Source organism: Poeciliopsis prolifica, unplaced genomic scaffold (assembly GCF_027474105.1).
Source record: "Poeciliopsis prolifica strain line A6 unplaced genomic scaffold, Auburn_PproV2 SCAFFOLD011, whole genome shotgun sequence".
Classification (NCBI taxonomy): Eukaryota; Metazoa; Chordata; class Actinopteri; order Cyprinodontiformes; family Poeciliidae; genus Poeciliopsis; species Poeciliopsis prolifica.
The window spans coordinates 9924366-9950625 of NW_026562386.1; the positions used below are offsets into that span (position 1 = coordinate 9924366).

Genomic DNA, 26260 nt, shown 5'->3' on the forward strand with positions numbered 1-26260 from the left:
AATGACAATTAAATTTTTTTCACTTTTTTGTTGAAGCCAAGATCACAAATAATCCAATGTAATAATAAAATGAAAAAAAAATGGAGACAGTAAAAAACACAATATACAATGACATTTACAAATCTGTGCTTTCAAAAATATAGAAACGTTGTGTGGCTCAGTCATAGACAGAAAAAATGATAAACAAATGAATACATTAATTGTAAATAAATGCATACGTAATAATTTCCCCATCACTCATTTGTCTTGACTCTCTTGACATTTTTCACCGGAAAAAAATCTCTTTAATAAATATAAAATAATACTAGTGGATTCCACAGCAACACAGTGACATCACAATTGAAATTATTCTAAAGTAATGTTCTTTTGTTCTTTACTTTGAAGCATACATTGCCGTATTTAATATTTAACCGTTTCTGTACCAATGTCGCACCTGCGCAGAGCGTTCAGATTTTACTTCCGCTGCCAGCACGCTATCACTTATGGGATTTGTAGTTCTCAGAGCTGCACTTTTAGAACCCCTGTTAAGCAATTTTGACTAGAACGCGATTTACGCCGCGGGTCGGGACGAGATGATTCGCAAATATACAAAATCGACTTCTTTCTCATGTCAACAGTGTGTCAGACCGAAACGATGTCGAAACGGGTTTTTTTCGTGCACTACAACAACCAACATCGCCCCAAATGAAAGCGAGGCAGTGTAAACACAACTCCAGGAACATGAAAAGATCGGGTGACAGTGAGGGGGAGAAGAGAAGAAAGGTATTGATAGCGTTTTTCTCCGTTCGGTCTGGCGTATTTGTAAGCCCTGTCGCTGGTTGAATATCTAACGCTCCGTATGCGGTGCTGCTGGCCGCATTCTGGAGGCTAGAAAGCTGCGGATGTCAGCGCATACCTCACCTTGCCTGCTCCCTTTATTGTGTTTTTCCATTTTCCCCCTCTCAGTCTGCCACAATGAAGATTTACAGTCACATTGAAAGGGCGGTTTTATCAAGCAGACGAACTGCTGATGTGTGGCTTTGGGTCGCAGGAGCAGATCCAGACTACACACCATATTTACCAGAAAGACGACATGATGCGCATCAAAACAACACGCAATCATTTGAATATACATTCACCTCACTTGCAAGAAAGTTATATGTATATTTACATAACTACAACAAAATCTGAAAACATTTGCACGTTTTATTTTGATTTTACTCCCCTGTGAATGGGATAGAGAGGAAACAAGATGCTAATTGCACTACAATTAGCATCTTCAGCGCAAGAGCTAAAACAAATAGTGAAGTTAGTCATCGGAGTATTTGGGATTTAGTTCAGCTGCCAGGTCAGCAGTCTCCTGCAGCTTTAGGCTTTCCTGCTGGTGCGTTGGCTTCTGGATCAGTTTGATAGTGCAGGAGAAAGTCGTTCATTCTCACAAAACAAATTACGACATTTCCTGTTCTATACTTACATATATTCACTCAATATGTCGTGTTATTCTGTCACTTTGCTGAAGTTACATCTGAATTTCCCCCCCGTGGAAGAATAAAGAATATTTCTATTCTATTAAATCTTCTAAGTTAGCTGTATGCCAACATAGAGACTAAAAAACTAGTAAAATAAACTTTACTTTTAAATTATTTTACTTTTAAACATAAAGTGTTTAGGTTCAAAAATAAGATCAGTAAATAAGTTTGAATGCTGAAATTGTGGGATAATTTCTACTCTTCAGTTTATTTTGTCGATGGGTGAATGAATAATTTTTTGAACAGTTTGCATAAATGTCAGTTGAAGAAGTTTTTTCAGCCATCATTTTTTTGCATATGCTAACCCTCGCTGTATCGAATGAAATACAAAAACATAGCTACTGAGGTTCTGGGTTTGTTTACATTAATATGATCAAATCTCAAAGGTGCAGCTCTCTATATAAAATAAAAATCTGTTGGTGAAGGGACAGTCAATATTAAGACACTTTGGAAGCCACAGATTTACCCATAGATATCTAACTAGTATTTGTATCAAGGTATTTTTGTTTTAGTTTTTAAGCTTCTGGAATTCAGAACATTTTCCTTCATATTGTTTCTAGGGTTTAATGTTCTTTCCATGAGGAGAAAATATCACTGTGACTGAATTTTTCTGTGGCTGCTTATGCCATTTAGCCTGCTTAGCCATGGTAAAACATACATATCATGAACCATACCTAAATAAACCACATTAGTGGTTTATTTAGTCAAAGTTATCTTACCGTAGAAATGCCATTTTTGGCCCATGCTTTCCTAGTGGGACTTCTGTATGGAGACATGGGCCTTTATGAGATTGTTTCATAAACGTGAGTGGAAATGCTAAAACTTGACTGCATCATGGAAGTTACACTAAAAGTTTGCTTGGAAACATAAAGCATTATCGAATTGGTTCGACATAAAACAGAAAAGCCACAATGCAACTCTATATGTTACAGATCCACTATTGTTTTCCATGCCATAAATGTATTCTTATTTTGATCCTGCTTGGCAGACCAAATCAAAATATAGAATAAAATGACATTTTGCTTATTGCATAGATTATCACAGAGTAAGCAGAAGGCAGGAGAATGCTTTTGAAGGTTTTATTCAGCCTGCTGAACTGTAGTGTGGCTTTACTCTCCTTAGCAGGCTCAGAAAACTCTGGGATGGTTATTTGGTACTTTCTCTGCCATCCCATTATAAGGACTTTAAGTCGTTAATCTGCAAAGCCCTAAAATTCTGGACCGTTGCACTTATAGACATGGTTCCTTCAGTTTGTCTGTCTGTTCTCCTCCTGTCCTCCAACTTGGTGACTCTCTGCTGAGGCACATGTGTTTGGATCATGTTAGACAGCAGTGAAACTATGTAAGACGTGGTTCCTCCTGTTTATGAAAGCAGCCATGGCGGCCAGATGAGCGGCTCAGAGAAGGAACTCATTCCAGCTGGCCCTCCAGGCAGTCGGGCGGCACAGACCTAATGGCTTAGCTTCCTTTCTCTTTAGATAAATAAAAGATTGAGCAAGAGCCAATGTAATTGCAAAATGACTTTATTGTTGTAAAGCAGCCAAAGAAAGAACTGCATGCAGTTTTAACCAGGTTTCACCGTATCTGTTTTGTAATGACACAGTTAAGAGCAACTTTAGATATGATCTATTTTTTATATTAAATCTGTCTGCTGTTCCATTCTGAAAAGGATTAGAGATTATTTTAATGGGTGCTTGTTTATTTAAAGAAACCAACCCTCAGCAAGGTAGTTGTGATAACTTAATTTTTCACATTTTTAAAATTTCTTGGCAACTTGTTTTCTTGATTCTTTATGAAATAAATCAAAACAGAATGTGATATGACAGGTTTTGTTGCTTGACTGAGTAGACATGTAGACTATTTTATATAATTCAGACATTTTTATTTATGTATTTTTTTTCCTAGAGATCTTCAAAGTATCAATTATCAATATTCATTACAACCACGAAGGGCTACTTGAATGGAATATTGGTGTGCTATGATATTTATATTAAGGCTGAAACAATTAAATGGATTAATCGTGATGAATTGATTATTAAAATAATTGTCAACTAGTTTAGCTATTGATTATTTAACAATCGTAAACAGATTTTTTTTAAAAATACCATTTGCTAAAAGAACAATGTCAGAACTGTAAAAAAGCTAAAAAAGTATAAGATAAGCAGTTAAGATAAAAATGTTTGCATCTGTAAACATGTTCTACCCAGAACTCCTCCAGAGGCAGGTTTCATATTATCTATTTCAAATATTTTACAGTTTAAGTGATTAAATAAAAAATCTTCTGAATTGCAATTTTTTTTATTTGATCAATCGATTAATCTTTAAAATAATCAAAGATTAATCTGCAGGCCCAATTTGTATTATATTTAGCTATAGTATTTCAGGTTGCGTCATAAAAGCCTAATGTAGCTTTTAGTCAACAAGATGCTCGAGGGAAAGAGTAGAGTGTGGTAAACGTGAGGTGATTGCAATTGATATTGTCACTGCTGTATTTAAAAATATCACAGTTTCATGTTTTCCAAATGATTTGCAGCCCTGGGTTTGACCTGAAAGGGGTAATATTTCTTTTACATTATCGCTGCAGCCCCTGCTGCCCTCCCACCACCGTAACGATTCCATTTGCCTTGTAAAGGGCTTTAAAACATTTCATTATGTTCTATCAGTTTCGTCATCACAGGATGAGTTTCCACTTAGGGTTCGGCACGTGAGAAAACAGCTCTGACCCCGTCCCTTAACCCGATGTTCTTTGATGCAAACTCACCGTATCAGTGTTCTTTGATGCAAGCTCCCCATTTGTACAGTGATGACAAGTATGAAGTGTTGGGTCGAAACAGGAAGCGTGTGTGTGTGTGTGTGTGTGTGTGTGTGTGTGTGAGCAGCCGGCTAAGTAATGATCACACGGGGTCACCAGATGTTGTGAGGTCCTGGGCTCAGTCCCAGCCATTGCTTAGATCAGCCTCATTGGTTTGCTCTAGTTGTGGCACCTTGTGCAAGCTGTTTAGGGTATTTAATTTCTAAACACTCATTAAAATGGTTTGTGTTTCCCTTGGTGGGCCTGTTAAATTAACAGCTACTGAGGTAAAAGCTGATTATGTAGCCACACATCCGGACATGGTTAATCAATTCTCTCCTACAAAATGTTAGCTGATGAATTAGTGTAAAGGAAACGATTTATGGCAACTAATGCCAATGTCCTGTCGTGTCAAGGCTGATGTTTTAGCAAGAGAGGGTGTCAGATTTAGCACATTCAGCAGCTTCATGCTCTGCCAGCCATCTTTTCCCCCTCAAAACCTAAACTGCATGCTGTTTCCTCTATTAATGAGCCAGTAATGGAGAAATAGTGTAAGGTACTGACATAAAACATGGGTATGTGTACCTGAGGCTGGGTAGCACATAAGCTCCTATGGAGCCAGATTTACACCTAGGCCCTGTGTAGAATGGTGATGGTTGAACACTTGGCATGGGGGCTCTCAGAGCTTCATCAGACCCCCGCTGGTTGGACTGTATTAAAGCTGGTGCTTAGAAAAATACGGCTGTGGCAGATAATGATACTATTACACTAATGGAGTTGGCAAATGAAGGAGAACCCAGATGCCCTGCTTTATTACCAGAGGGGGTCATTTCCTCGCTGCATTCCTAATGGCCTGAGCACACAGTATTGATCAGGCTATCATGCTGCTAATCCTCTACAGAATTACTTATCGCTGCCTGGGTGTCGATCTGCCACATGCCCTGTGCTGGCCTAGTCGCTGGGCGGCTGCTATTCGTCCAGTGGGGACCCACTGGGCCACTCACCCAAACATGATTTAGGGCCAAGCAGGGATGGCGCCTGGGAGGTCTTCAACTCTAGGCAGGTACGTTTTGTAAAAAAGAAGGGAGGTAAATGAAACTAACAGCTTTCATTTAATTAAGGAGCAGGCAGTGATGCAGTTCCCTTCTCTTTATGGCCTTGCTGGCCACTGCAGAGTAGAAGAAGCTCTGTAGTTGGGTGTTGTTTCCCGCTGTTGTACTGTAAATTAGAACCAGGCAGCTCTTTTGCTGTTATCAGCAGCAGAAAGTAATGATCAGGTTAATTTGATGTCCAGCTGCTCCTCTGTGCTTTGTTTCTCTTTTCATTATTTGCTTACACCATAAAGCCTCAGAAAATATCTTAAATTATTCATGGTATGCATCATTTTAACATGACAAGAAATGATATTCTCTTAGAAGGTCATTAGTATAAATGAATTGGGGGTCAGGACTCTTTGCCCAGGGCTTGTGACTTGCTATATTATTGATCCCTTTACTGGGCCTCTGCGTGCATTATCATCCCCAGGACCCTGGAAGTGTGGCATCCCTGCTCATGCACACCCTTTTAGTCACCTCTGGCCTTGACTAATCAAAGAGTTTACCTTAAGGGGTGCATTTGCACTGTTAGTTAGCATTAGTCGCGTAGCCATAAAAAAGTATTTATACATTTCCATCTGAAACAACCTGTCCTAGCAAAGGAAACGAGCTATTGATCCAGATATTTAGTCATTTCTTTCTGTGTGTGTCATCAATATTGTACAAACATCCATCCATGTGTCCATGTGAGAGTTGACCCTGGCCCTTGCCTCCATTTTTGCTCCCATTGGAGCTCAATGATATACTATTATGAAAAGTAAAATCAATGAATGCATATGAAATTTTGGTGTGTAATATAGTGCTGGCCCAGGGCTCCAGGTCTTTCTATTGATCGGCCGTGTGAGTGTTAGAGGGGCCTGATTAGTCTGCCGGTGAGCTTTTCATCTACATGTCTTTACCTTGTCTTGGTTGTTTGATCTGTGCTCATATATCTGGATTGACATTTTTACACATCAGTTTGGGTAGTCAAACCATTCTTGAAATGAAATCAGCCTTTCAGACATTAAAAGTGCCACAAACTTCTGATTCCAATAAGCTAATGGAACAAAAAATTAATTTATGTTAACAGTATGGATAGTCGTACGTGCTTTAAATGTTGTGAATTTGGATCCCTAAAAATGTTGAATTCAATATGGAAAGAGACTTAATATTTCTGCTCTATATTCTTTTAATTTCTGGAAATAGGATGTGATAGGTAAACATCTTACTACCAAAAGTACTTTGAATATTTTAACTGGATTGTTATGTTTTACAATAAAAGAATTGCATATTCTAAATTGAAAATGCAACATTAACTTTTAGCGTGTTATTTTTTTATTAGGAACAGAAAAACACAAAACTTGTGTTGCCGTTTCTATTTGTAGTTCTTATACTTCTTTTACTTTGATAGTTTGTCTCCTTTTGTGCACAGTGCTCCTCTCACTTCTTGTTACCATTTTCTCTGAGGATTTTTGTTATCTTTACGGTTTGTATTTAGTTTTCTGGTTCTTTGGGTTGATTTGCATAGAGCCATTTAGCGCTATTACATTTCCAAGATACCTCTGTCCTCAGCTGTTTTCACTCGGTAATTAGTCTCATCTGGTCTTTATCCTAGTAATCAGCCACCCCTGTATAAAGTTAAGTTTTTGGAATAACTCAACCAAAGTTCCAACTTGAATCTGTGGTAGAATCTGTGGGTGGGGCTAAAGGGTGATAGCAGGGAAGCCTTTGAATCTTAATGAGTTTGAGGTCATTACCAAATATAAATGGTCTTAGACATGTAGAATCAGGTTATCCACTTTGAGGTGGACCTTGTTGCTATGATGCCAAAATGAATAAGTAATAATACATTAATAAATTAATAATTATAAAAATTTGACACAAACCTCTTGGATAAAGTACATTTATCATTAACATTTAACATTTGGCTATGAGTGGGGAAATATCTTCACCAAACCCTTCTTTGCAATTGTATTTGTTAGGATTGCCGGGTAGTTGTTTTACAAGGTTGTAGAAGCTTTAACATGGCAAGTTCAAATCGCCTCCAAAGGCTTATGCGTCTGACTGCTCCTAACAAGCACTGTGTGTCGGTGCTGAGACATTACCCACAGATGGCAACGTATTTGCTAACAAGGCAGGAGTGTTTATCATGCAAACCGACTGTCCAGTTCAGCTGTTCGGTTCCATGAGGTGACTTCCAATGTGACCTGTTCAAGTAGGGTTCATTTGTCATGCATGTGTCCTTTCACTAGAGAGACATATAATAATCAGTCCAATCAATACATTGTGGTTGCTTATTGGACAAGTACTGAATAAACATGGAAATGACCTGCTCACCTCACACAGAGAGGCTAAATTCTCTGAGGGGTCTATTAGCCACTCAAAGCTATGATTCAAGGAAGTTTTTTCTCCATTCAGCAACATGCCAGTTTTGCTCATGAAAGGATTCCTCTGGAAGAGCTCTCATTGCTGTTTATTTGTGAGGCCTATTTCCCTTTGTAATCACTCACCTTTCTAATAAAGTAAGAGTGCCTGCTGTTATCATCTGGTTTCAATGGAGAGTTTGCAAGCCTTCATTCACAAAACCTGTGGGGGGCAGGTTCACAAGGTGCTGTAAATACAACCTGTTAATTTGTACATCATAAGTTTTTTTTTTTTCCATAAATGTGAGCTGCGAAAGTGAGTTCAAATTTCTGCCACACATCTCTTTAAGCCAAAAGACAGGGTTTGGCATTGCTCTCACAGTGCCTTGCAAATATATTCATACCCCTGGAACTTTTTTATATTGCACCAGATTACAAAAAGACTTAATTGTTTGTTTAATATATTAAATGAATGTTGTGCACAATGGTGAAATTGGGGATGGTTTTCAAAATGTTTTCATGTAGAAAGTGAAACACTTGACCAGGAAAGTGGGTATGTATGTATTTCAGTATAGTTTACTCAGATAAACCTAAATTAATTCCAGTGTAACCATTTGCATCAACAAACAGTAAATCATGTTCATCTTTGTAGGTTTTAGTCTCAGTAAAATGCATCTACTCTGTGAAGGCCTCCATTTGTTTTTAGAGAACATTAGTTATCTAGAAGCATCATGAAGATTAAGGGACAGCCAATACAGATTAGGACATAACGATTTCACAGATCAACACCATTAACCCATCCATCCTTTTCCACTATTCACTATTTTACCTCGGTCTAAACTTCCAATTATCGTGAAATGTATTGAAATTTGTGCCTGTAATCTGACAAAATGCAAAATGTTTAAGGGTGTGAGTAGATGCTCATAGCACTTTTTGTCTGCCTTGTGCTTACAGACTTTCACATATAAAATGTTGACTACTTTCCAAATTTAAAAGTCATTATTAGAGTGAAAAAACAAGCGTCCAAGAAACTTCCAGTGTTGTTTATTTTTTCTGGATTTTTTTGGACCTTCGTGTATTGCTCATTTCAGAATCTTCTCTGAGAGGTGTCTGCTCACTTCAGGCGGTCTGTTCATGTCTCAGTGATTTCTTCTCGGAGCCCCCCGTGTGTTTTTTTCTTCATCAGTCTAACTTTTTCTTGCATATGCGAAAGAGGCAACGACAGTTTGACTGGCATGCTGTCAGACAGGTGATGCCTTTCCAGTGGTGGAGCATCAGCCCTTTCCTGAGAGCTTGTATGCGCGAGAGTGTGTAGGAAAAGTGGGGGTATTGTCAGGACGGGACCGGCACACTTTGCATGTTCTCCTCGAGACAGGTGCTTCTGGGCGAGCACTGGTGCATGACAGTTGCCTTTCATCGCTGTCTTCTCTACACTTAACCCCTGACCAGCTCTCCCTTCTTCCTCTTGCTCGTCATCTTCTTTGCCTTCTTCTTCCCTGCCATTTTTCTCCATGTCTGACCTCTTATCCAGACGCTTCCCTCTGCCGTCCTAAGTGATGGACTGGGAAAGTTAGGAGGCAGCTCGCATTTTGTATGTGTTGGTGAGGAGGTACGGAAGGCATGTCACAAGCTAATGCTGTCAGGCCTCGGAAAATTCAGCTGTCCAGACCAAGCTGCACAAACACACTCTCATTTCCACCCGCCTTTACACCCTCACTTTTTGTTCAGCAGTCCGTAATTCCATCCACAAGCGCTGTCAAGCACTTGATCAAACGTGCATAAAGAAAGGAGCCCCTTGGCTGATTCCCATCCCCTCTCTTCCTATCATAATGTAGGCAGATTTTCCCTCCTCTGCCTGTTTCTTCAGCACTGTTTATTCAGATGAGCCTGTCTGGGGGGCAGCAGGTCACATCCACTTGCCTGGCTAAAAAGATCCTGAATTGAGGGCTGTCTCCTGTGAGATGAAGAGAGAAAAAACACAAGCAGGGGTTAGGCAGGGCTGCGAAGCGGTCATGTCAGGTCTGTTTTTGGACTGCTTGGTTATGTGTGTGTGTGTGTGTGTATCATTGCGTGTGTGTGTGAATGCCATAGCGGAGTAAGGGTTAGGAAGTTTGAGGGTTCACTTGTCAACCCTTGTGTCATGCTTGCCCTGGCCTTGCTGTGTAGAGGGCATCCACTGTCATTTGTTTCAGGACTATTTGAAGTGGAGTGAGCCACAGAAGCATAAAAACTAGTCAGGAGTTTGTGAGCTCTCAGGTGCCCCGATGTACCACGTAGTCATTTAAAAGTGCAAATAAAAAGTGACACCAAAGTTTGACTTTTATCATGGATGCACACTTACCACCTTCTTTATATGACATACCTGTTCAGCTGCTTAACACTAACTGGAGCCAACCACCTGGCAGCAGCTCAATGCGTTTAGAGATCTGTAGAAGATGACTTGATAAAGTTCAAACAAAGCATGAGAATGGGTAGGACACTTGGCATGGCAAGTGACTGAACATGGCATGATTGTTGGTACCAGACAGGTTGGTTGGAATAAAAACTGCTGATCTACTTGGATTTAGATTTAACAATCTCTTGGATTCTCACAGAAAAGGGAAAAAATAGCCAGTCAGAGGCAATTAACACTTGTTACAACCAAAATCTAAAAAAAACATCCTTTAATGCACAAAAAAAAAAAGAAATCTAAAGAGATACCCTAATCAAATGAGCATCATTTCACTGGAGATGGGCTTCATCCCTCCATAAATCACCCTTCAAGAATAAGTGGGCATGATCAGTGAACTGATGGAAGGATGTTTGTTTAATACTACAACTTTATCTGTAGTCAATATCTTTGAAGAATGTTTCAGAAACCTTGTTGAATATTTCCTATTAGTTTCAAGAGTTGAGGCAGTTTTGACAATAAATGGATCAAATTTACAGCTGACGGGGGGCATCTAATAACTGGTCTGTTTACATCCCATCTTAACTGTGTTCACTGAAGCAAAATAATTTTTTTATTGTTTTCTGTTGTGAAAAGTTAATGTGTTGATTTCTGTTGTAGTCCTTGAGCTTCATCATGTGGATTAAAGTCATTCTTGAGACCAGTTCCAAAGAAATACACCCTAAGCTTCTGGTTTTCTTATACCTATTCTAAACTTCCAGGCCTTTTTGAAGTTTTTTTTTTTCCAGTGCTTGTGATCTACATTTGTGTTTGCCATTGCAGGTTTGTATGCGTCTTTCATGTGACATACTTCTCCTACATTCTTCCCACCAAAGGGAAAAAAAACAAAAAACAAAACCAAAATGGTTAAGACCCCTTAACTTGTTGTTTGAGTATCAGTGAAGACAGGAGTGCCAGGCATGCTGTGAGCTTAATCCAACAACACCGTGTCTGCCACACTGTTGAGGTGCTATCGGCGAGCGAGTGGACCCCTTCGTCGCAGCTATTGTCATATACACGCGGCATTGTCACTTATGAGATGGACTCATGTAAATGCGATGACAGGCTAGTGTCTCAGCTGACTGACAGCGCAGAGGGATTGGGGTAATCTGAGTGACTGATTTGAGGCGTGCGCCGACTCGCCTGTCCCCGTAACTCCTAAGAAATAGACAGCTTGAGCAGAGTTATCTGTGTTTGTAAGTCCTTCTGCTGCACTGGGATGACAATAGGGATTAGTGCCAAGGTTCTTTAAACTGTTTTATTTTTTTATTTTACTTTTGGGAGGAGGGTAGGGGGAGCCTTATCGGTGTCTTGGCAGGATGCTGCCGCAGCCAGCTTTTCTTGACTGTCAATTAAAGAGAGGATCATTAACTTCAAGGGTATAAATGTTCTAACACTGGTATTACGTTGGGAAGCTAAGTCGCTGACAGATGTTCTAACTTTAATTCTCCACTTGTTTTTTTGTCCTTTAATTAATTTATGTATCACTATTTGGGTTTTAAATATTTTTTCCTCCTGTCTGCTCTTTGTTAGACTGTAATCTCAGTTACCACGCCAGTCGCAAAGACGATTGGGCTTTGTCACTCGCCTGTGTTTCTCATAGGGTTCAATCAGCTAATGCATTCAATATCATCCAAACTGAAAGGTAAACAGTATCTAATGTGTTCCTCCACCGCCTCAGTGCAGCCTGAAGGCATTGGGCGGATGGAGCACAGAATGCACGCCTCTACTTCCCCAGGCTTTTCAGGGGGACCCAATGGTGCTTGATGAAAACAAAACGAGCTCAGCTTGTACCTCTGTACACTCATGGTTGTTCGGAAGGTAAACAATAGTAGCGTGCTTCTTTGGGGTTTTGCCTTTGCAAGCTTTAGTTGGCGGTTGTGAAGTATCTGTGTGACAGCTGCGGTTTAGGTTCTCAGGCACAGAGCTGGGGTGGGACACTATAAGGAAGGTATATGCTGATGGTAGCTACATGGAGAATGAAGGGAAACCAGAGGCGGAGAGACGTTAAGGGGAGTAGGAGAGAGACAGCCGACAGAGACTGCTAATGGGCAAAGTCTCTTCATCCACTGCCACTGCCATCACCGCTGCCACCCTGCTCTTTTATGACAGCTCTTTTTCTTTGTTCTACCCGTCGGCCCACTCTCTGCTGGGGATTCGTGACAAGTTTTTGCCGGCTGATCAAACGTTACAGTGACACCTGATTAGGATATAGCGCATGTTTACAGTTGTGCATGGCGAGGACACCCCCTCCATCTTTTTCCAGACAACAAGGGAGACTTCACCTTGACTAATTAAATTTGCACCTGCAACACCAGCTGTGACAGGCACTGTAGGGCTGCATTTATTTATGTCACTCTATACATACTTCCTGTGACGTTTACGGAGGCTGAGTTTTCACAAGTTCGTCTGTTTGCTGTCAGCGTGGGTTTCTCCAGTGATTGTCTTCATTGTATCAATGTCTTTTGGGATGTTGGAGGTGTGGGGGTGGATTAGTCCTCTGTCGTCCTGGCAGGTGATTGTACCGGAAGTTGTAGTTCCAGAAAATCCTGAAGTGTAATATGATGGCTTTACTTCACAGTTATGTGTGTATTTGCCTAAATTATCTAATTGTTTTCAGATTTTGTGATGTTTCTGTTTGAATTTTACCCAGTATTAAAACTATAACATATGGTGACAAATTTACTTGGACCTTTTAAAGAGAAAATTGAAAATGAATGCAATGTTGTAAAGCTCTCAGTGTTTAAATTATACAAATTTCATGTTCCTGGTTCAGTCTGTGTATATTCAGTCATGCATTAATGCGCATACACACTGCATTTGTGCTCGTACATGATCCACCTTTCAGAGCGTGCATGTATCTATCTAAATCAGTGTTAAGAATGTAAAAGGCCACAGCAGAAGCGAGCAGGACATCAGTCACCCAGCAGCAGAAGACAAAGCCCTGATAATTTGCGACTCTACCCCCTATCTCAGCCTCCACTCTGCCTCCCCAGCCTCAAATTGACCAAGCTCGACTGCTGGTCATGCTGTATTACATGGGTTAGATGAAGTAATTATTTCTAGGCCACTGACTACAAGCAAGATTAATAGTTTTTGAAACGGCCATAATGGAGGGCTGACCTGCCGTGACATAAGCATTATTTCAAGCTCACCTCCACTCCCATCCTTCTCACCTCTGGGTACCAGCAGAGTGTGATTTATACCTGGTCTAATGAGGGAAGGGGACCTAGGAGCTTGGGGCCGCTGGCCTACCATTGCAGTGTTACCGGCTCACTTAGACAACTATACTGCTCAGACAACATGGTCACCTCAACATGGTGACTGATTGCTTGCTTGCTTGACTCTTAGGATGAGAGATAATTAAGTAATAACCATTTTAATAATAAATAAATCTATACATTATGTTGACGGTTTAATTGAGACTTGAATGACATATGCTTTTCTTTGGAGTGGATAGTTTGCTTGTATATAGACATATTACAAATGACTAAAAATGTTTTTCTCAAAAAGCAGTGATATATTTGATGATGACTCCAGATAACTTAAATTGTAGGTTTTCAAGTAAGACATTACATGAGTGAAAACAGGAATTTTAAAACCAGTGTCAACCTACTAAGCAAATTACCATGTGCTCAACAGTAAATGAACTCAATACCTTATGTTGGCTTCTTTTCAGTGTGTCATTGTATGGAGGTAGTGTGGTACTACTGAGAAGTCTTGTGTCTTTCTTCGTAGCAGTTTTCGGGCCATTCAACCACAGTAATATGGTAATTCAGCCAAGTTGCCATATCTTTGTCAGAATGGGTGACAGACAAGTCCTGGTAAAACAATGAGCTCAGCATATATCCACAAAGCTTGTCAGTATGTCCTGGTAGCTTGCTATATCGACTTTAAACACAGTGGAGCAACATCATCAGACATGGCTTGGAAACCCCCCGGAAAAAAACAAACAAACAAACAAAAAAGAGCGACTGTGAAAACTTTATGCTGAACACAAATACCTTGGATTTTGGCGGCTCTCCAATCTTCCCTCAGACTCCGTTACCTAGATTTCCGAATGAGATGCAAAAATGTACTTTCATCTGAAAGAGAACTTTGGACCACTTAGCAGTAGACAAATTGATTTTCTTTTTGTTCATCTGTAGTTCAGGAGTTGAAGCTCATTTTCTGTATGTATATGAAGGATTTTCAAGCACTGAGTTCAGCTACAGTCCACGCCTTGTGAACTTCTAACAAACTTAAAAGGGCTTTGCCTGACAATATTGAAAGGGTACCTGTTGCTTGTGCAACTTATGGTGAACCTTTATATTAGTCTGCATTTATACAGCACTTTTTGTCGTATAAAGTCTTACTATTGTTTTTGTTTATTGGATTAAATTTGTACTACAAATTTAATACAATTGATAATTTATTGACATGCATTTGTAATACTGAATCCTTTTGCCTCACCTTTACTTTGTTGTGCTTGTTAGATCAGAAAAGCTGGAGAGCTGTCACTAGGTGGCACTTGGACATCACTTTATCAGGTGTGCCCCCCTCCAAAAACTCCCTTTTCATTTCAACATCCTCTTTTTTTTTGCCCCTTTGTTTCCATCTTGACTTCCTCCCTCTCCTCTATGCTAAGTACACCTTAGATGTCAGGATGTTTTATTTTTATTGGATGAGGGGCAGCGTGTAATGCGTTCACCTCCATTCCAGCCAGCTGTTAAATGCCGCGTAACATGGTCTGGCCAGGCTCCGCCCCGTTAACCCCTCGGATTGGCTGTAATAATTAGCAGAAGTGAACAGTAACTATGGTGCCCAGCGAATGGTAGCGACAGCCTGCAACTCCTTCACACAGTGCAAACGTGAGCTTTAGTGACTTGGCTCTGGCCCAGCTTGCCCACGTCCCTCCTGACTTGTGACATGTTTCTGAGCTTTAATATTAACTCCCAAACTAAATGCATGCATGCAGTGTGACATCTGCAATTACATTTTCAAATGACTGGGTTCTAGACCTCCAGAATGTTAATCAGTCACCATTCTGGCTACTGTGAAGTGTGAAAAGGATTAAGGTGTTCAGTTCCTAGTAGAATATTTGCCTTTGTACAGAATGAGTGAAAGAAAAATAAATATGAAGAAGAGGCAGCTCTTCAAGCAAGACAAGTGCCATCTGCTACAGTTCTGGATTTTACTAATGCCATTACAATAAACTTATCTACTGCTGGATCCCAAGAAGATAGACTGGGTGTTGCGTAAACAGACATGTATGATATTCAACCCTTAATTTGATATTAATCTGAGGTCGCATCATAATGCCAGTTTATCTGGGTCAAAGACTACATGAGATGGGATTAGACCTGTCCTAGATGTGACATCTGTTTTGAGCCATATGTTTTTCTAGTGGTTTAGGATTAAAACTTGGACCACTGCATTTCCTTTGTAATAAGACCCTATGCAAAAATGTGATTCAATAAATAGGGCAACGAATAATTCAAGAGATGATCCAACTCATTTGAGAAAAAACATACCAGTAAATTTTTGAAAAGTCAATGGTGTAGAAGGCCTGTTCTTAGAAAACTGAAACAGATTGTTTTTTTTTTTTTTTTTTGGTATTTGTGAGCTTCACTGATATTTTTTCGTTCTAAAATGACGCATTTTATCTTTAAATTGTTTCATCAAACAACATGCTGTATCAAATCTAGAGGTTAATATAAAGTGATAATAAACAACACGATAATGGTCACAGCTGCTTGCCAATTATGCACAGCTCCCATGTCTTTGCCCCTTGTATACCCTTGACTCCCAACCATTTTGGGTTGGATTGAGCATCATTCTTTATCCCAGCTGAAATGCCAGACTTGGTAGTGTCAGAAGATGATCTAATACGGAGCAAAAAGGACACAGAGCTGAGAAATCACCGTCATCTGAAATGGTTGCTTGTCACAAGATGGGTTTGATCAGCGCATGCGGCTGTACGCAGAGCCGGGTCTTTGCTCTGTCTAACATTGGTACCGGATTAGAGGCACAAGCCACTTTTACTGTGATCAGTCACTCATTCATGGAGACACGCAGCAGGGCTGAAATCCTCCTTGCGCATTTCATCCACATTATGTACAAGCTCCTTCGTCGTACTGTATGGAAATGAGCATTGCTGTTGACAGTGACAGCACATGTTTTCAGACATTTCTGTTCTGTTACCGGCAGTGTGCAGCTGTAGTAACACCTTCAGAGCTGCCTTGCAGTAAGAGACAATACTAAGATGTTTCTGCCTATAAAGCTGCTTGACCTGCCTGAATCGCAGTGATCTGTGACATGTTGAGACAATGGCAGTGAGTGTGAAGAGTTTGGCCTTACACCCTTCAGACACTGTGTATTGCTAAGTGCTATTGAATTGTTTACTGTCACAAATCACAAACCTTACAATGACCAAGTCTGACTGCTGCACACCCAGTCACCACCCTGAGTGATGTGCAGGTCCGGTGGACTCTGAGGAGCGTAGCGCCTGCCTCTGGAGCAGGGGATTTTAAACGCTCCACCTGGTTATTGATCACTTCTGCCTCGCTGAGCCATGCCTAGCAAAGGTAACAGAGAAACACTGAGCTTAAAAGTAGGCAAGACGCTGAGAGGAAGGGTAGTCTGGTGGCCTTGGTCCTGTGGACCTCTGGTCTGTCCTTGACACTGCCTGTGGGACTGGCCTCGAGGACGCTTCTTGTCCTCGTTGTAAGCCCAACATCCAGCCCCTGCAGTTAGCTCACTCTCCCCATGGGCCAGGCTGCACTTTGCACAGCCATATTGATTTTTTTTTGGAGGGGCAGGGAAAGTGTGGCTGGATGGCAAGAGTGAAAGAGGGAGGGGGAAATGGAGAAATCAAGGGAGCTCTCTAAAGCACTGACTTCTCCTTGACTGCACCTCGAGACGCGACAACCTTGTTAGAACAACTCAGTGGCCCTGGTGCTCCGCTGAAAACTGCTAATCACAGTCTTTCAATCAAACGCTCTTCTGCCTCTCCTCTCTTTCCTCCCTCCATCCTCTCACTCCTCACCCTCACTGAACTGGACCCAGCCGGAATGTCAAGGGACTGTATCTGCATTAAAACGGGTCTTTCCAGGTGGAAAACAGCTGACCTCAAGCAAGTTGTAATTTGAAGGTGAAAACTAAAAAGCTTTTCTCGATCGACATAATCTTAATGGAAACATTATGGCCTGGCCGCAAACTAACAATTAGGGCAAAATGGGTATTAGTGGTGCTAGCCAAAAGGTTCGTTCACATTTTGTCTCTTTGAGGAGAAATGCTACTGGGTTGAATCCTGGAGAGCCTAGAAAACTAAATAAGACCTTGAAAAAATGTTTTCTCCCAGCGTGAGTCATATGGAAGGATAAGGGTTGTTTTATTGTTCACAGGAACTCTTTAGATGTAGTGCAGCTTTCTTCGTGTGAAATACTTTGAGGGAGTGCGTATGTTTCCGATAAAGAACATGCTCAGTCAATCTTTCCCGGATAAATAAAAAAAAAAGTTGGGTATGCCGTACATCAACAGATCTTTTAAATCCCTTTATTTTCTTTCTCTTCTTTCCCCCTATTCTTCTTTCCAGATTTGACACTTGCTAAAGGTCAGAGAAGCATCTTTTTCCCCCCTTTGAGGTGTAGATAAGTGTGAAATAGATGTTGACACTGCAGACACATTGAAAAGCACTTAAAGCGAGTGGCCATGTGCCAACCTGTCTGAGTCTGGCTTTGTGCATTTGTAAATACTTTTGAATGATTGATCTGGAAACGTGGGTCTTTCTGTAAGTCTGGCAGGTGCATCGAAAATGATGGAACGTCCAAAAAGACAGATGAGGCCTGATGCTTCCTTCCTTCTCACCACAGTCTCTCCAGCTGTCAGAATTAGTGGTAGCACAAGTAAAAAATAATGGAAAGTAAACATAAAGGTGAAGAGGACAAGACATGTGGTAGCATAGCCATAGAAGAGCAGACACAGAAGATACTTGGTATAAACAGTATTTCTACAATTGTCATTTGGAAGATTTTCCAGTTAAGCATACCTGGAAACTTGATTTTCTGTATAAAAAAACAATACAAATTAGATTATACACATTTTTTTATTGCTTTATTATTATTTTAGTTGTAAAAATTAAACAGGATTTAGTTCAGCTGTTTTGTTTTGTCAGATAAATAACTTTCATTTCCTCAACATAAATGATATCAAATATCATTTCTGACTACACTTTTCCACTTCTTAACTTACCATCTCAAACACTTTTCCACTTCTTAATTTATCATCTCTAGTATAAAAGAGGAGGGGCCTTCTGGATCAGAACTGTCTGGTGCCGCTTTTTGCAGGTGTTTCAATAGAAGTTCCCTTCACATTTTGATGTATGACCCATATGCTCGTAAGGCGTCCATATTTCTACTTGTGTGTGTGGTACAGTATGTTATTCTGCAGGTGTGACTGGTAGACGGATGTGAAGTGTGGTCACATTGTGTGGGCATGTGTGCACACCTAATTAATGGCCGGCAGTGGCCCCCCCACCACTCTGGTAATGTGTTCAGATCAGTGTTATAAACAGGACGTGAAAGGTCTGCCCAGCGTCGTCTTTTTAAACGACCGGCCTCTTGTTCCGGTAGATGGATGGAAGTGGTCTGATATTAATGATCACGTCTCCTGCCGCCCTGTCGGGAGGTGAAATCAACGACGCAGCGTTCAGCCTCCAACAACAATTAGCAGACTGGAGCCAGCCTGTCTACCATTTGTCATCACTCAGGCCACCTGGGCACCCCCCTCTGAACACATGCTGAACATGTCTGTCAATATATACAGAATGATGTCTGATTTGAAAAAGTATGCAGTGCTTAATGGCAGACCTACTCTTATTTCTTGGGATATTAATCTTTTTCCCTTGCTTGTTGCTAATCAGAAATTGGCATCAGATATACAAAACGGTCACTGAATCTCATGAGTTCAGCATAACCCGAAGTCTTATTTACAATACCTGTTGTGTTTCTCAGAAAAGTTGAATGATAAGCTATGCATAACATTTGACATATTTTGTTTGTGCAAGTTTGAATGGGGTGACTTGCATAAAACATTCCCTGCAGATGTAAACTAGGCCCACACGCTGAATAGAATCTGTAAATGCATTGCAAGACAAAACACATTGTCTCCCAAAATTTACATTTTAACAAGGGAGTTGCTGAAAAACAAACTTTTTTAAGATATTTCCAGCAACATCCTGCTGACTGACCTTTGGCTGTCACAGTTCCAATTTAAATTCAGTTTCTGCTCTGTGAACAAAAGTATAAAGTCAAGGGGTTACACATTACCAACACCCCCATGCTGAGGTCAGCTCCCACACATTCCAGTTATCCATTTACCAGTCTGCCCTGTTAGCCATCACACTGCGTCGCCATTTTCATTCCGATAGTCCTTCCTGGTTGGTTTTAATGGCACACATTAAAATAATATATTTTTAAAGTTTGGTAAGGTTTCTTGCAAATGTTTTTGTACTGCTTAAACACTTCATAACGTATTTACACTACAAAAACTATTGTCTAAATGTGAGGTGGATGAATAATTATTTTTCTGTGTTCTTTGCATTTGCATTCAGCCTTCCTGTCAGAATATTTTATAGAATTTTATTACTTTTCTATTTAGAAAAGTCAACAAAATATGTTTACAAACTACCACAGTCAGATTGGATGGAGAGTGTCTGTAGGTGTTTGTTTTTTAGTCCTGTCAAAGATTATTTTGATTGGGCCGATTTGCTACAAGAATATGTTTTGATACAGATCATTTGATTATATCTTTGATTGAACATTTAGGTTAGACTCCACCACAATCAGCTGCACCAGGACTAGTTCTGTCAAAATACGCTCCTACCTAAGCAGTAGCTCCTCCAGAGTCACAATGGGCCTCTTGGCTTCTTTGATTAATCCTTGCCTAAAATGTCAGTTGAAGGTGTATAGACATATATTCATAGATTTCCTGTTGTGGCATTCTCTTTTTGTTTGCAAATAATTTATTGACTAGTGCTACTCCTGAAGCATTTTGTTTGCTTGTTTTGTGTTCTGTATGCATTACATACAGGGTATTTCTATTTACCAATTAAGTGACTTAAGACGGTAGTTAGTATTACTGGATTTGTTCATCGATGTATGTAGAGCTAAATGGAAATTCAATTCACTCCCTTCATATTTTTATTATTTTAAAGTGTAATCCATGTCATCTATAGATGTTGTGTCCATCACACATACAAACACAAAACATCTGACAGACCAGACACACTCTGCTCATCTGCGCTCCGTGTTGCTTCACATGAGGATCCTACATTCTTCGACCTGTTGCCAAATGGAGCGAGGAGGAAGCTGCTTTGATGCTCACAGGCAGCCTGTCTTTCTGAATTTGACATTTTACAGCCAACTAGTCAAACTTGATGATCCACCATTACTTTTGAACACAAGTGATCACTTCTGAAACTGGTGTCTGACAAATACCAGTAACTTGCTGTTTAAACACAGCGGTCCATTGCAAAGCCATCTCTGAAGACGTCATACCTGTTACTGGGGGACAGAAAGAAGACACTTGGGAAGATGGTGAAAAAATTGCCAGAGTGTCAGTAAATTTGACCAACACAAAATTAACAGCAGATCATCAAAGTAGTCACTAAAATTGCTGTGTTTACTATATAAAAATGAAGGCAAATATAATTTGTTTGATTCTTTACTAGACCAATTTGAAACCTGTTGTCGAACACGGAAATTAAAGGAGCAGCCACTGAGAAGTAGAAAAGGGTGAAATGCTATTGCTTTATCTGTGCTTCACGAGGCATTAGCCAAGTCATGGTACGTCCACCAGGAAGTGGGTGTCCTCTGTCAGTATTTGTACCAAACACAGTTTTTCTTATCCCAGTAGCCTTTCCGAGGGAGACAAAAGTCACACTGAAGGTGTTTTTATCCCTGCAGCTGTGGAGTTATCTGGCTATTCTGAGCTATTGATGCTAAGCACCGGACATTAATCTACTTTGTGAGGATCACTTTGAAGAAAGTGTCCACTGGGGTGTCACAGATGTGAAATAAATAAAATTATTAAATATATGGTACACAGTATGATATCTTTTATAGGCCAAGATCAAAGCAAACCAATTGAGTTCTACTCTACCTAATATGTTTTTCTGTGATAAACAGTCCGGCTGAGGGAATAATCCTATCAAGGAAGGGAGAGATTAAAAAAAAAAGCATCAGATATATCACTTAGCACAGACGGTTTGCACTGCTCCCATGAAGCACCCGCGTTACAGTATTATAGAAATTGGTAATCTTGTTTCTTGGATCTGAGTTGAAACGCAGACCTTTTTTTGCACCTTGTGACTTCTTTTTCCCCCCCTTTTAGAATCAGTAGCAGACATGCAGACAGGAAGACAGACACAGCAGCTCTCTAATGCTGTGAGAGTCCATCTTCCTCAGAGGGCTCCGGTAACTTCCTGTCTTTGGCTTTTTTCTGTGGAATTTCGTAGCAGGCCGATGTATTTGACATGTTTGTGACAGCTTTGGTTGTGCGTGTTTCAGGCTGAGGCATCACGCTCGCAACCCCAGCAGTGCATTATTCAGAGAACTCATAAATGCATGTGTGTGTCTATAGGAGTCTCTTTCTTTGCTCGACAAAAGACGAAGCCAACGAGAAGTATATTTGTTATAAATACATTAAATAGTATGCGAATGGAAAATATGGATTTGACCAAACACATGGCTACAATTCCAGACGAACACACATACGTACAAGAGTAAACCAGAGTCTCACCTTGATATCTTCAGCTTCTGTCATGGGTTATACTTTGACACCAATGAATGCGTGTCAGGTTGTCAATTTCTTTCAAAAGCCTTTGAATGCAGCCTGGTCATGAATAGTGCATGTTGTTTTGTTTTTTTAGGTTCCAACTGTCTGCAGGTCTGTCTTTGTTTGTTCCAGAATAAGTTGGAAGGCCTGTATGCTCTCATGCATCCTTTAAGAAAACTTCCAGCAGGTGTGTTGTTTAGCCTAAGGTGAGGATTCAGCCCTGAAGGTAAATTCATCCAGCCGCCTTAAACCAGATGCCCTTCAGTTTCCTTGGCCTCCATTATTGGGATCTTTTCTCTTTCACCCTCTTCTGTCTTTAATGTTCAGTCCTTCCCTGTTTGCCCTGGTTCTGATCCCTCTCTCCCTTAAATCAGGACACACAGCTTTTTATAACTGCACTGTAATGTTTACGAGCAAGACGTTTTATTTCGCTCTTAAAAGTCAGGAAATATTTTGGCATCTGTCTCCCGTACTCCCTGCAGCGTGCCACATAAGGTCTTTGGCATTATTAGTGAAGGCAAAATATTGGATGCATGCTGTAAATGTCGCTAAAATATACACACTGCCTGTTTTCCCCTAAACTGTTACAAATGTTCGGTTGTTGAAGAGCACGCCATTCATCTTTAAAGATGTAAAAAGTCAGTGGTGCGCCGGTGACATTTCACCTCACTGCTGCAGGAACACCACGCAGAGTGTGTGTGCACCTGTGGAGAATGATTGTCTACATATGCACACAGATGCAGTGCTGCTGTGCACACGTATCCTCCTCCTGTGAGAGAAGAAGAAAGGCAGAGAATTATTATTTGGGTCAGCAGTATTTTGTGCCGGTTGCTGTTTGATTTTCGGGTCAGAATGGAATGTAGCCCCATTGAACACGTTTTACTCAAAAGGTTTATGTCCGGTATGGCGTTGGGCATAGACCAAACAAAGCCCCCTTTTCAGTTATTAACCCCAATGGTAAAATGTATAAAAATAAGTATGTTTTTATGGACTTAATCTAAAATACATTACACTTTTAATGTTTGTAGGGGGTTTTCAGCGGGAACTTCTTAACAACTTTGCAAAACTTTATAAAATCTTGCTTTACTGATAGCATTTCACAGGGCTAGAGAAGGATTTTGGCACATTCTTCTTTTTACATACTTTTTCTAGATCATCCAAAACGCTGAGTGCTCTTTAATTTCATCTTCTCCTGTCTGTGGGGATAACAGTGGAAGAAGGTCGATTTTTTTTCTTGCCTGTTGAACCGTTTCTGTCTCGATGTGGTCACATGCGTTGAATCGTTATCCTGCAGCTAGACCTAAGGACAACCCATCTCCAGTTCTCTAAAAGAGAACACCAGACATTTTATTCAGTTCTCTCTCACCATTTTCTTAGGGTCTTAGAAGTAATAATAATAGTAGTAGACATAGGGGGGATTTCCAAATAGTTGTCCTTTGTTTTGCACCAGACCCAAATGAAATAGTTGGTTCCAAAGGTTCAATCTTAGCATCATCTGACAGAACACATAGTTCCCGTTAAAGTACCGGTGGTGTTTACTGACCTACATTACTCTGTTTGTGATGGAAAGACTGAGCCCACACACATCCACATGGCATTTGGATAGCTTTAATGGCTGGCATAATGACCTGGTCACCCCAAGACGTCACTATGTTCTGCTTTTCTCCTAAAGTTATCTGGTCCATCCTAGTTCATTGCATTGAACTTGTTGCTGAAATATGCTGTACAAAAAAAAAACTAAAAAAAACTTGATGATTACGGCAGAAAGTTGCTGACTTATGAAGATAAACTCACATCTGCCTTACTTTAATGGCCTGTTTTTTTGTCTTTCCCTTCTGTGTCATGTCATAGGAATTAATTACTCATTACAAATCTTGAGAAAATATGACATATTAAGCATTATTTAAGAAAATGCAAATTTTTCACATTTGGTAGGAATTCACAGGGGTGCCATTAACTGTTTTTGTTGTATTTTTTTCTTACAGCAAACAAAAACAAAACCCAATAATTTCTTGATATTGGATTTTTTCCCCTCACCGACGTTTTAAAAATTTCTAAGTATTATAAATTTCTGCTGCATATTCCGTAGCGTACCAGAGTGACACCAATACGTGTGTAGCATTCTGTACAACTTAGTTTTCCAGTATCTCATCTTTATTGGATAATTGTTTTACTGTTTACTTATACAAAACTGGTTTGTACTGTGCTTTCAAACATGTTAAGAGCCATCATCATGTTGGGAAACAAACCTGCCAGTTTCTTTCACTGATCTGTTTTCCACAGAGGCGCAGGCTACTGCAGGAGCTGGGAGAAAAGAAGATCCCTTTTCTGGGACCTTCAGATCGAGGTTTTCAGCAACTGGTGAGTTGGTCTTACTTCTTTAATTATGACAGTTATAAATAACTATACAGGCAGAGATATTGATTATGTAAGGCTTTTGTTTCATTGTATTTTCAGTGGGACTCCAGCTACTCTGGCTTGGTGTTGAGGAAATCATGTTCGCTTCCTGCTGAGCTCCACAGCCGGGTCCAGGTGGCTCTGCTCACCCTCAGAAAGAAGGGCTGTCTCCTTAAGGACCTGGTCCGTGTCCGCGATCGAGACGTGTTCACCGCCGTGTCGCGTGCGCTGCTGGGTGAACCCGGCCACACCTACCGATATTTGGACACGCGACTTTTTGCCATCCCCTGGCACAGCCAGGACGCCGAGGTCAAAGGACAAAACTGCTGTGATCCCGATTTGAGGGACGCTTGCAAAGCATTGTGGGAACTTAACACATTCCTCTGTTCTGATGTGTCTCAACTGAAGGAGGGAGACCAGTTTTCACAATGTTTGAAGGCCGAAGGGGAAGCAAAGCTAGTTGAAGAGGGTGAGACAGAGTCTAAACACAGTGACGATTCCAAGAATAGTGAAGGAGGGGACTCGGAGTCCAGACAGAGCGAGGAGGGGGACACCGAGTCCAAGCACAGCGAGGAGTGGGACATTGAATCCAAGCACAGCGAAGAAGGATTCTCTGGGTCAAAACAAGAACCGAGGTGGGAGACTGAGGAAGGCGAGTCCTCCCAAGTTAAAACAAGTGAAAGTAGTTTTGCAGGAGTTTCAGAGCACAGTGAAGGAAAATGTCCCGGCTGGTCGACAGAGGCCTTCAGTGGGACGAAGCCTGAACTTGTGGGACAAGAGGCTCAGGAGAAGCCTGTGGCTCAGCTAAAGCACAGCCTGTCAGATTACCACATTCAGGATAAAGAGGAACTTGCAGGTGGGCTGGGCTGTTCGCAGCCCAGTCCTCCACAGGTGTGCACCGGTCCAGTCAAGTTCAATGTCACCTTACTGAACTACATGGACCCCGCACAAATGAGCCACCTCAAAGAGGAACCGTACTACGGCATGGGGAAAATGGCGGTAGGGTGGCACCACGATGAGAACCTGATCACTCATTCACCAGTGGCTGTTTACAACTATAGTTGTCATGATGACAAAGGTAAGTTTAAAGTAAAATATAGGAGTCAGTCTGAGTAAAATTTATTCTATGGATTCAATTCAAAAAGTGAAATTTCTATGTGGATTAATTGCATAGAGTGATGTATTACTTCGATGGTTAATAAAATGCATAAATTTAGTTTCTCATGAAATTCAGAACAATATAAAATCAATAAAAAAATACTTTAATGCAGAAAAGTTTGACCTTAATGTGTCTATAAATTACTGTATCCATGTGCTGTGGCAGAAAAACTATTGGGCTCTGCTGTGAACCTCTCAGTGGGCCTCAAGCAGCTTGGATTCTGTGCCTTTCTGCTTTTAGTCTAGACCAGTGAAGCCTTGGCTTTGGAAAAAAAAAATGCTAAAGTTACTTAGCAACAGTAAGTAAGTCTTTTTAGCTACAGTAAGATGCTTCTGATGTGGTCTCAGTTTCAGAAGTGGCTTAGGGAAAAGAACTAAATACTTTCAGCTCTTGCTAGAGCACTTTTCTACAACATTTTTTTCTTCCACTAAGCTTTCCATTAACGTGCTTTGCTAAAGAACTCTGTGAACAGCCTATTTCTTCAGCATTGGACCTTATGGCTTACCTGCTGGATAACTGCCAAGCCAGCACTTTTCCTCATGATTGTGTAGACAATTACACAGCCATTAGGGTATTAAAAATATCACTTTCGATCAGTTGTCTGTTGTATTGTAATAATTTCGTAGAAAATTGACTTGAATAACTCAAATAAATTACATTTTTAATACTGTTATAATTTATTGAGTTGCATCTGTATTGTATTTGAAGTGCATGTAATTCTAAAT

The 26260-nt window shown here is 40.5% G+C and overlaps 1 protein-coding gene across 1 annotated transcript in view; it reads left to right on the forward strand.

The window, feature by feature from the left end:
* The first annotated feature begins 478 nt into the window (after positions 1-478).
* fto (FTO alpha-ketoglutarate dependent dioxygenase) overlaps positions 479-26260 on the forward strand; it is a 141857-nt gene continuing 116075 nt past the window's right edge. The window contains exons 1-3 of the mRNA XM_055036478.1: positions 479-762; positions 24263-24340; positions 24437-25454. Of these exons, the coding sequence (XP_054892453.1) occupies positions 685-762; positions 24263-24340; positions 24437-25454 (1174 nt within the window). The 5' untranslated portion in view covers positions 479-684. The remainder of the gene's footprint in view (positions 763-24262; positions 24341-24436; positions 25455-26260) is intronic.